This window comes from Pituophis catenifer, unplaced genomic scaffold (genome assembly GCF_029215685.1).
Source record: "Pituophis catenifer annectens isolate HBS135680 unplaced genomic scaffold, rPitCat1.0.hap2 SCAF_3, whole genome shotgun sequence".
In the NCBI taxonomy this organism is placed as follows: Eukaryota; Metazoa; Chordata; class Lepidosauria; order Squamata; family Colubridae; genus Pituophis; species Pituophis catenifer.
In genome coordinates this window covers 148,385,657-148,397,781 of record NW_027256883.1, presented here as the reverse complement: position 1 = coordinate 148,397,781, position 12,125 = coordinate 148,385,657, and the positions used below count along the sequence as shown (strand labels likewise).

The 12,125-nt window shown below is 36.1% G+C and overlaps 1 protein-coding gene across 1 annotated transcript in view; it reads left to right on the top strand.

Moving 5' to 3' along the window:
* The window catches only part of PATJ (PATJ crumbs cell polarity complex component), a 149,227-nt gene that overhangs the window by 119,023 nt on the left and 18,079 nt on the right, over positions 1-12,125 (top strand). Inside the window, exons 33-36 of the mRNA XM_070941288.1 lie at positions 6,500-6,583; positions 8,339-8,532; positions 9,860-10,007; positions 10,920-11,006. Coding sequence (XP_070797389.1) covers positions 6,500-6,583; positions 8,339-8,532; positions 9,860-10,007; positions 10,920-11,006 — 513 coding nt within the window. The remainder of the gene's footprint in view (positions 1-6,499; positions 6,584-8,338; positions 8,533-9,859; positions 10,008-10,919; positions 11,007-12,125) is intronic.

Below are 12,125 nucleotides of genomic sequence, written 5' to 3'. Positions count from 1 at the left end.
CCCAGCCTGGTCTCTTTCTAACATTGTCTCTTTTCCCAAGGCTTAAGGAATGCTTCTGCCATTTTTTTTTCTAATGGCTTCTGAATATTTCCCTCAAAGCAATCTCCATGATGCTTTTCCCTCAAAACAATCTCTACAATGCTTAATATCCAACTTTCTTAGGCTGATGGAATAATCTTTTTGAAGTTAAGGGAATTCTTCTCTACAGGTTAGTCCTTGAATGTCCCATGAATTAAACTGGAAAAATGTTACCGTTTTATCTTGTGGAAGACCTGGGATTGACTTATCACCTGCCCTGTTGAGCTTTAATCAGCACAACATTATTATCTCTTTGACATAGTCTTCATAGTAATAAAGACTAGCCTCTTTCTGTTCTAACTAAGCATCATTATACTTCTCACGAAAGCAACCACTGGCAATATTTTGTCTACTACTCAAATAGGTTCTTAACCCATTCCCACTCTCTAATTTAATTAGGGCCATAGATTTTATGTAGAAATTCTAAAACCAGAATTGTCTTCCATTCAATTATCCTGCCTCAAAGAGGACTTAGTTTCATCTCCTAAGGGAGATATCCCATGAAATAGAGCACTGAACTACGCTTCAGCTGAACAGGTAAGAGGCTAGCCAGTTATGAGGACTTAAGTGACTATATTTGGGATGATGGGGAAAGAATGCAGAGACCAAAAGAAAACTATAGCTTTGCTTCATCTGTGCATCATCTTTGCCAGTTATGGCTGTGATAGCAAATAATTATATCACTTTATATTTTCTTAATTGTTTTAATTTGAATCTGCAGGTTTTTAGTATTTTAATTGTTCTTTTTAAATTATTCATTCTAGTATACTGTTTTAAAAATCAGCCAGGGTAACTCCAGATGATATACAAATATCTTGGTATAAATAAATAGTGAGCTTAACCTTTGTACTTTGTAGCCACTCAAGATTCTCTGTGAATTTGACTTAATTTATGAAGTTAATAGCTGTTCAGATCACTAATGTAAATACATAGAGCCACTATTGAAAATGTCCCTTAATTCTGGGGAAAATTTGTTCATCTACTGTAATTTTTAATTTGTCAGAAACTATGACCCACGTACCTAAATTAGGATCAGAAATTGTGCTTTAACTTCACCTGTAATTCCAAGAGAAGAGATTTTGAAATATCAGTTTTCTTATCACATAAAAAAAAATCTGTGACCTTTAGAGGACATGCAAACTCTTTCAGCCACTTATAGTTTTATGGTCTTGAAAATTGAAGGGCATACAGTCAATCAATCCCCTTCCTGTTTTGACAGAATCCCAATTTAGTATTTACTTTTTTCCTACTTGGAATCCAACACGTAGGTCTTGCTTCTGTTCTCTTTACTCTGAAAATAATGATTTGTGACAGATTATTTAAAGAAGACTTGCTTTTTTAAACTTTGTTTTATACTCTTATACTCTGCGTTTTATCCAGGAACCATCAATACAGCATTAACGTGACCAGAGTTAATTTCACTTTATTAGTGAAATGGGTAGCATAAGAATGATAGATAGATAGATAGATAGATAGATAGATAGATAGATAGATAGATAGATAGATACCCTGTTTTCCCCAAAATAAGACATCCCCTGATAATAAGCCTAACTGGGCTTTTGAACGCATGGCAATAAGGCTAAGCGCTTATTTCAGGGTTCAAAAAAATATAAGACAGGGTCTTATTTTCGGGGAAACACGGTAGACAGATAGACAGACAGACAGATTTTTTTTTAAAAAAAGTTGCAAGATAGCAATAGGCCTAAGAAGTAGAAGAAGAAATTTGCAACTTAAGCGTAATTTTCTTATTCTAATCCCTGCTCACTTAGCACATTTTGGGGGTGGGGGCAGTGGGGTTAATGAAGCTACCTGATCAAAGCAAGGTAGTTATTTGGTTCACCTTTTTGACAATTTTCTTTCTCTTCTGTTTTATTAAAAACACATCTCTACCATCTGCTCTAGCATATGACCGCCAGAAATATTTTTTAAAAACAATTAAATCATTAAAATTTAAATTACTTTTATTATAGGACAATAAAACCTGGAAAATTTTTATAAGAGTACATTGAAAGAATGCAAATGAATATTGCCTATTAAAATGGTAGGTTTTAAATCTGAAAATGGTATGAGTGTAAAGGCACTAGTATGCAACCTGCAATAATGGGACCTAGCTACAAGGTTCGAATAAGCATAAGGCTAATATTAGTGGTTTCCTTGAAACTATTTGATAGTTTGGTAGGAAAAACTACATTCAAATACATATGGATACACTTTCTTTCAAATTAGAAAAAAATGAAGGTGAAATGTCTCCCTTGACTTCAACCCACAGCTTTCTTTGGCAGCAATATTATTTACCACTGTCGTCTTCAGATATATATATTCCAATTTAGCCTGCAGCCATAGCTTTCCAGGTGGTGTCCCACCACCATAGGATCATGCCCAATCCTATTAACATTTTAAGATCAGATCCTGCCTCCTGCTGTGCACTTCTTTTAAATGCATACAGGCCAAAGAATGTCATCAGATATACAGTCAGACTTAATTTGGGATCCATTTTATCACTTTTCTTGCCCCAAACACACAGCTACATTACATTGCAGTGGTACTTGGCTTTGCATTTGAGTTGTTAATGCTGTTTGAATGTAATAACAACCACACATGGATCTGGGCATGTTCCCCATCCAAGAACGCAAACTTCCATACCCATATGTAATTTTTTTCCTACCTTTTGATTATTATTGAAACCGAAGTGCATGGGGTAATCATTTTCCTGGAGCAGAATTACCAAATTGTGAACAGGTCCTGGATTTGGCGTATAAATTGGAGTTCAGAAAACCCATAATAACACATCTTGGCCTTCCTATTGTCTGTTTTAAATGGGCTTTGGATATAAATGTCGCATTGCAACATGGTGTTTCTCTATGACCATTGACAGAAATTATGACGTAACTGATTAGGTATACTTTCTACAATAATCTTGTTCAGGGTTATCTGCAGAGTGCAGACTCACATGAAAATGACCAGAGTCATTAGTACCATTTTAACTTCTTTTTTTTTATCCATACCCTGCAAATATCCTTGAACAGGTACAAGTAGCCAATAAACTAAATTTCACTATGGCCATGCATCATAACAAAAAAACATGGTGGTAAAAAAATTAAACGGAAAAATGCATATGAAAGTACAAGTAGTCCTTGACTTACAGCCACAACTGAGCCCAGAACATATGTTGCTAAGTGAGAAATGTATTAAGTGAGTTTTGCCCCATTTTATGACTTTTCTGGCCACATTTGTTAAGTGAATCACCACAATTGTTAAATTAGTAACCTGATTGTTAAGTGAATCTGGCTTCCCAATTGACTTTGCTTGTCAAAAGATCGCAAAAGATGGTTACATGACCCTGGGACACTGCGACTCTCATAAATATGAACCAGTAGTAAAACATCAAAATATAAATCACGTGACAATGGGAATGGTGCAACAGTCATAAGTGTGAAAAACGGTCATAAGTCACTTTTTTCAGTTGCCCTTGTAATTTTGAACGAACAGTAAACAAACTGATGTAAGTTGAGAACTACCTGTACTACATTAGAAAATTATAGTTTGTGCAACATTAAATCTGCATATGTTACCTTAGACCCGTGATGGCAGACCTATGGCACGCGTGCCAAAGGTCATACGCAGAGCCCTCTCTGTCGGCACACATGCCGTTGCCAACTGCTCTTTTGGTTTCTGGCACACACATGTGCATGGCCAGCTGGTCTTCGTGGGCTCTGGAGCACTGAAAAAGAGCCTGAAAATGGTCCGAAAAAACAGCCTGAAAATGGTCTGAAAAACAGCCTAAAAACAGCCCCAAAAATGACCAAAAATGCCCTCAAAACAGGGATGCGCACTGCCAGCTGGTCTTCAGGTTTCCGACACATATGCATGCGCATTCCAGTTTGGGCACTTGGTGCCGAAAAGGTTCGCCATCACTGCCTTAAACTATACTGTAGTTCTTGTCTAAGGTAAGATATGCAGATCTTTGATACCGGAGTCTGTTTATTTGGAAGGCAATCTGAAAAACCGACTGCTCTACTAATAAAAAAAGTATTCTCTAATTTTCTGCCCATGCTGGTTGCATTTTTCATTCCCCCCCCCCAAACAATATCGCTCTGTGAACATGTGTAAACCATATTTTCATATTGGTAATTATAATTTAATTATGCAGCTTCCTGTAAACAGATTGATTCCTGAATCGGCAGTAGTTTGCGGTTCTGTGGTATTCTGTAAATAAATGGCCACTAATGTCCCTCAAAACCCAAACAGAGTAATTAGAAATGTGATACGGCAGTGTAACATTTTCCAATAGCATCATAGTTGTAAATACTCATAGCCATGAGGTTTAAAAGAAAAAGGGAAGCTTCAAAACAATCCTTTGATCAAAAAAACTGCTTTAGGGCAAAAGATAATGTTACTTTCCTCCTTGTCTTTTTTTGTTTTGTGTCACCTTGCTTTGAGTGATGTAGTGTTGCTTCAGGAAAGATATTTTTTAAATTGAACACATTCTTCTGAACTCCCACTAACTACACTGTCTATTATCAACGGCTTTATATCAAGAATCTATTCCAAATGTTAAGTTGAAAGACAGAATGGATAAGATTCGCTCACTGATATTGAGAGTAACTTTATAGAAGCATCTTTGAGATTTATGCTCTTTTCTGTTTTCTGTGGCCAGCTCATGCATGTTGGGCAGGAATTTGCAGTGATGATTTCAAAGAACTTTACATATTTATGGTAATTTTACTATAACTGGAAGTTTGCGGGAAAAGCTATTTTTTTTTTTAAATTTGATTTATATGCCGCCCTTCTCCAGAGACTCAGGGCGGCTTACAATGCGCTAAGCAAAAAAATTATATATCAATCGTGGAAGTGAAAGAAATTGAAGAGAAAAAGGTGGAAAGTTTTGCTACTAGGCATACACTTATAGTTAACTTATTATGTTCAAAGGAAACAACAAACGGTTTTATAAATGTTTGTTCTTAGTGTTCCTTTTATGTACCCAAAGTGAAGATTTAAATTTTCAATTCCCTTTTTAAAGGAATGATTGTACTTTTCTCTTATCACTCTGAAGGAGATGGGTGGCTTAGATATAGGAAATATAAATGAAAGAAAGAAAGAAGGGGGGAGAAGGAAGGAAGGAAGAGAAAGGAAGGAAGGAAGGAAGGAAGGAAGGAAGGAAGGAAGGAAGGAAGGAAGGAAGGAAGGAAGGAAGGTAGGGAGGAAGATCTGCCAAGTCTTCCTTCCTTCCTTCCCTTCCTTCCTTCCTTCCTTTCCCTTCCTTCCTTCCTTCTTTCCTTCCTTCCTTCCTTCTTCCTTCCATCCTTCAGCACAAGACAACAGTCTGTAAATCCATTGAGTTTCTTGGAAATATGATTAAAATTACATTTGGTCTGTTTCTTTCAAGGCTTGTTAGATGTAATTTTAATCATATTTCCTAAAGAAACTCAATAGACTTACAGATTGTTGTCTTGTGCTAATATGCTAGCTTTGCTAAAGATTGTTTCCAGATAAAATTAAGATTTTTTTTTTTTTTTGAAAGAGAGATAAAATGATACTATAATGATGGGAAATGGAAGCAAATTACTGCTTTCTGAAGACAAGATTCTGATGTCCTTGGAAGGGCAAAAGGACATCTGTTTGCATGCATGAGAATAATTGCTGATTTTGTCAGGACTATATATCTGATAGTAAAAATATTTCTGAAAGAGATTGTCCAATTTTATTTTGAATTGTCTGAACCAGAATGTAAAATGCGAAACAACTCATTTAACAACTACCTTGCTTAGCAACATACATTTTGGGCTCATTTGTGGTCGTAAGTCGAGGACTACCTATATACCTATCGCAGACCTGTGAATGCCTTCTCAGAGTACCAAAAATAAAGTGAATCATGGCTACAAGGAAGCCCTTCTCAGATGTAGAGGCTGCCTCTGCTCCCCTGCCCAACACCCATCGAATCAGGCAAAGATGTTCCCACTCTCCCAAACTTTTTGGTAGTTTTGTATTAATTGGATTCTACAATGGCCATTCAGAACCAAAAGAGGATTTTTTTTAAAGAGAGAAGGACAGAGTGATTCTGTCCTTTTATGAATCGGTTTCAGTTTGTCTGAATTCTTCCATTATGATACAGATATTCAAGGTTGAATCTGACCAGTGGGGTATATAATGGATCTATTAACCTACTGTGATTTGGACACTATATTCTATTGATGCACCTAAACTTGCATACAGTATTAAAGAAGGACTTAAACATTTACACAATACCTCTTAATATTTAATATATTTACAGTATATGTAATGGGAAATTTGACATGTAATTATCTCCTTCTCTCCCTCCGTCCCCTCCCTCCCGATCTGTCTGCCAATCAGTCATTCTATATTCTGAACTACCAGTATTCAAACTGTTAAATATTGATATGAAGGTTATATATTTCTCTAGGATGCCATAGTCATACATGAAGTTTATGAAGAAGGAGCAGCTGCTAGAGATGGTCGACTTTGGGCTGGTGATCAAATTCTGGAAGTGAGTTTCAAGTTTATTTCCTTGAATATTTCTCTTGTCTTCAGGATAATTGTATGGATGCGCTGAAATGCCTTAATATTGAGAATTTGTTCCAGCTGGGCAGGAATTCAAAATACAGTATTAATTGTTTGGGTCCCACAAATATATCTGATCAAATATTACATAATTTATAAATATTCCTAGAGGGTGTATGAGGTGACTTCGAATCAGTCTTCACTCTTACCAACTACATGGACAAGTCCATTAAGTTTTCTTGGCAATATTTTTAAGAAATTATTTGCCATTGCTTTTTTCCCAGGGCTGAGAGAAAGTGACGGGCCTAAAGGCAGCCAGCCAGTATTGTGTCTAAGAAAGGGCCACAACTAATTTTCTCCTGGTTTTCAGCTCACTTTTGTTAATTACTACACCAAAATAGCTGTCGCCTATGTACTACTGCTTCAAGCTTGAAGGCAATGTTTTGCAAGACAATTACATTAATCTAGTAATGTAATGTAGACGTTGAGGGAGGGCTTTAAATAAAAGGTCCTTACATGTGAAAATTGCTTTGTCAGAGATGAATATAGTATAATAGCAGATCTGTTCCAGAAATTACATTAGGGTACATGTTTCAAGTTGCAGTAGTTGTAGTTAAAACTGAAAGATATTTTTACTTGGCCATGGTGATAATGAAACAGTGTTTTGGCTCGCTTTGCAATTTAATATTAATATTTGTTTTAAGGCCAATTTAAAGCTTTGCTGTGGTATGGTGTGCCATCTATTGGAATATAGAAAAATATTATTTTGCTTTCCAAGGATAGAATTGTGATTTTTTTCAAAAAAAAAACAGGTAGATCTTTATTATGCATACAAAACAGTAGAGTCAGAAACCAATATTTACCCATGAATAAATCTTACTGAAATTAGTAGACTTTACAGTAGAATTTCAGTGTTACTCCTTCAGAAAACATACAGTACTTGCTTTTTCATCAAGATGCTTTGCTCTAAGGATTTTGGGAAATCTACATTTTCAGATAATGTTATCAGAAGTTAAGAATGCATATATTCTTACTCAATTATTTAAGAAGCATAAGTAATAAGAGGTTTTATATAATATAAGCAGAGGGAAGCTATGATTTATTTTAGTAAATTATACAAAACAATATTTATGAATAAGTGCTGGTTCAACTGGAATACTCAACCATAGTAGAATCTTTAAAAAAAAATAACCTGGGGACCTTCTCGTTTCTAAACTATGGTTAACTATAATCTGTATATTAGTTTAGTCATTCTGAACTTTAATTGTCACTGTAGTTAATCAAAATAAGGAAAATTCATCTTTTCACTCCTAACTTGTTCTCACTAAGATCAATCAGACTTTGGAGTCCAAAGTGAATAAACTTCCTGGATCAAATGGGTTGAGATGAAAACTGTCTTCTTGAAATGTTTAGCCATGATTTTATCTTTCAAGTGAATTGGCAGAATTTCTGGTGTTCTGCACGGAGTCTGTGTAAGCCTTAACTCTAACCTGGGATAGAGATGCTGGAATGGCAGAAGCAATTTTCCAAAAATGTAAAATTGGGAAGTCCTAAGAAAAAATTATTTATTTATGTGCTTGTTCATTTATTTGTTAAATTTATTTGCCGGCTATCTTTGTCACAAGGCAACTCTGGGCAGCTTATGCTAATTTTCCTCTAATATAATGCACCATTGTTATCAAACTAATTAAAATCCAGTAAGTAAACTGTACGTCCAACAGAAAGCTTTATTTTATTTTAGGTTAATGGCATAGACTTGAGAAATGCCAGCCATGAAGATGCTATCACTGCCTTGAGGCAAACACCTCCAAAAGTACAGCTTGTTGTCTATAGAGATGAAGCTCATTATAAAGATGAAGAAAATTTGGAGATTTTCCTTGTAGACCTACAACGGAAAATGGGCAGAGGATTGGGACTTAGCATTGTAGGGAAAAGGTAAGGAATATATAAGGTAAAGGTTCCCCTTGCACATATGTGCTAGTTGTTTCTGACTCTAGCGGGCCGTGCTCATCTCCGTTTCAAAGTCGAAGAGCCAGTGCTTTCCGAAGATGTCTCCGTGATCATGTGGCCGGCATGACTAAACGCCCAAAGTGCATGGAATGCTGTTACTTTCCTACCAAAGGTGGTCCCTATTTTTCTACTTGCATTTTTTACGTGCTTTCGAACTGCTAGGTTGGCAGAAGCTGGGACAAGTAATGGGAGCTCACCCTGTTATGTGGCACTAGGGATTCGAACCACTGAACTGCCAACCTTTCGATGGACAAGTTCAGTGTCTTAGCCACTGAGCTACCGCGTCTCTTAAGGAATATATAGTTGACCATAATTAATTTTAGATGTTTCTTGCAGTAGAAACAAAGAGGGCATACCAATGTCATAGTGCCGTGATGGCGAACCTATGGCACGGGCGCCACAGGTGGCATGTGGAGCCATATCGGTGGGCACGCGAGCTCAGCTCTGGTATGCATGCAGGCGCCAGCCAGCTGATTTTCAGGCCTTTGGTGCCCATCAGAAGTCAGGAAACAGACTGTTTCCGGCGTCCGGAGGGCCTCTGGAGGGGGTGGGGAAGGCTGTTTTTGCCCTCCCCAGGCTCCTAGAAAGGCTCTGGAGCCTGGGGAGAGCAAAGAACGAGCCTACCGGGCCCACCGTGCCATCATGTGCCAAAAATGGGGGGGCAGGGCGCAAAGAATTATGGATGTGGGCACGCATGCGTGTGACCCCACCATGCTCTCCCCGCTTTTGCCATGCGATGCCAAAAATGTCATAATGGCACTTACTGCTATGTTATATTTATAAAATTTACATAATGTGCTGAAATTATTATAAGTGCTATGCTAGCAGTTATACTAGCATTTTACCAGTACAGGGGCAGTAGACTTAAAATGAACTGTTCAGTAGAAGATATGATGTTTTCCATTATATTGTTTTGTAGAGTGTTTTGTATAGTGGCATTGTGATTCTGTGTGCAAAAGTAAATGGCTAGAGATTGCTTCTTATCTGAAAATGTATTGATGATAACAATTTAGCCGTATAGCAGAACAATTTGCCATACCACAATAAATTGGCCTAAGTGACAGAATGTGACCTTTCTGATTGAGGAGGCCATCAATGAAAATTGCCGTTAGCTATATTATTGTCTTTAGAAAAGTAAGAACAGCAGTCCTGGTTTTGGGCTGGATATAATTAACAACGTATAATTGCAGAGAAATAGCATGTATAGTTTAGTTGTTTAATAATACAGTACATATGTTGCCTATATTGTTAGAAATGGAAGTGGCGTATTTATCTCTGACATCGTCAAAGGAGGAGCCGCTGATCTTGATGGACGACTAATTCAAGGAGATCAGATATTATCTGTCAACGGTGAGGATGTCAGACATGCTTCTCAAGAGGTGGTAGCCACCATTCTTAAAGTGAGTATGCAGCTGAGTCTATGTAATATGTAACATCCTTCGGAAATACTAAATTCAGCCAAAGTGTTCAAACACAGTTCAGTCTTATCAAAACAAGCATGATGAGAGCTTCAAGTTTGTGTGCTACAATTTATATATATAGCTTTTATGTTTAATCATCCACTCTATTTAATTTTAACTGTAGTTAAATGGAAATAAACCACATTTATCAGTCAAGTATTTAGAAAAAAAGATATATATCTATATAAAATGTATTTTATATAATCCTACTAATGTATTTTATGTAATCCTACTAAGAGGTAATACTACTTCAGCATATAAGCGCTGCCTTCTTTAAAAACTTAATTCTCTGGTTATTCCTCATAAAAAAAAACATTTTTTTTTTTAAAAAAAAGACAAGATCAGTTGCAGATCCCACTAAGTCATAATATAGCTTGTTTACAGAATTGGGCCAATATGGATCATTCACTAATTAAACAAACCACAATTTAGCTCAATGTATGCAGGTAAAAATAACTTTCAATTGTATACTTTCAATTAGTATACTCTATTGATTATTATTATATATATATTTACAGCTAAAATATGGTCTTTTAATAGAGTTTATTATGGATAACATGGAGAAAAAGAGCAAGTTGGGAAATGGATGTTGCCAGGTCTTCTGAAGACTAGGACATTTTAAATGGTCCTGGTTTATTTAAAGCAGTGGTGGGATTCAGCCAGTTCACACCACTTCAGGAGAACCGGGTGTTAACTTTCTGGGCAGTTTAGCAAACTGGTTGTTGGAAGAAATCATTAATGCAGAGAACCGGTTGTTAAATTACTTGAATCCCACCACTGATTTAAAGGTATAATTTTTGGAGGGACAGCCATAAAAATGAATACCGTTATCTTGTATTTTGTATATTGAAGTGTGCCCAAGGACTTGTACAACTAGAGATTGGACGGCTGAGAGCGGGATCTTCGTTATCCTCAAGGAAGACATCTCAAAACAGTCAGGTTTGTAGCAGATGGCAATGCATTAAAAAGAATGATAAAGTAATAAATCTCAAAATGTATCTGTAAATAGTTTGTCTTGTCTGGTTTGATCATTGGAATAAAATTATTAGAATCTAAATATAACCTTAATTCAAAAAAATCTGTTTATATCTATCATTTTTAATGATCTAAAGGCCACCTTAATAGTTGGGACAATTCCCATGTTTTAACTGGCAGAAAAATCCTGTTTTAGAAATTTATTTTTCATAATTTCTGTATAGTTATGCATGTATTTGATTTTTCATGAAACCATTCATTATAGAAAGGTCATGGGAGCAGTATTATTTTCACTAGCTGCTTGCAGCCACAATAGTCATCTCATGCCATCCATTTTACATGCAGTGAAGGACATAAGATACAATTAAAATGAACCTTCTTATACTGATAATAATGAAACACAGGATGTTATGTTCTTATTTTAGAAAGTTATCCAACAAACTACTGTGCATTCTTCCAAGAAGGCATACCGATATTTATCAATATCATTTCTCATATGTTCTTATTTCAGTTTAGGATCATTCCCCAATCTGTGCCCAATTTCCAAACTTTGGATGCACCATTTATTTTTGCCTTACATAAACTAAACTAAACAAGTCCAATCCAGGTATTACTACTTCACTTTGCTACTCTTTTTCCAGCATACAGAATGCTACTGCTAATGAATTCCCTCGACATACAGAGGAACATTGTTCCAGACATTTGATTAGTGTTCTGCACCTTGAAAATCTATTTCATTAAGAGAGTGGTAGAGTTTTGTTCCTGCCTCTTAGCAGCTGGGCTCCAGATATGATAGAATAAAAAGTCTAAAGAAAGTTAGAAGTGCAATAAATAAATTCCAACTTTGTTAGCCTCAATTGCCAGACTCTGTGACCCTTCATCATGTTGGCACAATATGTCTTCCCTCATCTAAAAAGCCAAATTAGAATTTGGTCCATGCATGTTTCTATACATTTTTTTGAAAAATCAATTTTAAATTCTGGGGTGTGAATATGTTAATAGTGAATATGTTAGTAGTGATTTAGAAATTTTTAATAGCATCTTGGCTAACATAAGCATCGTCCATGGTTTAATGAACAGATC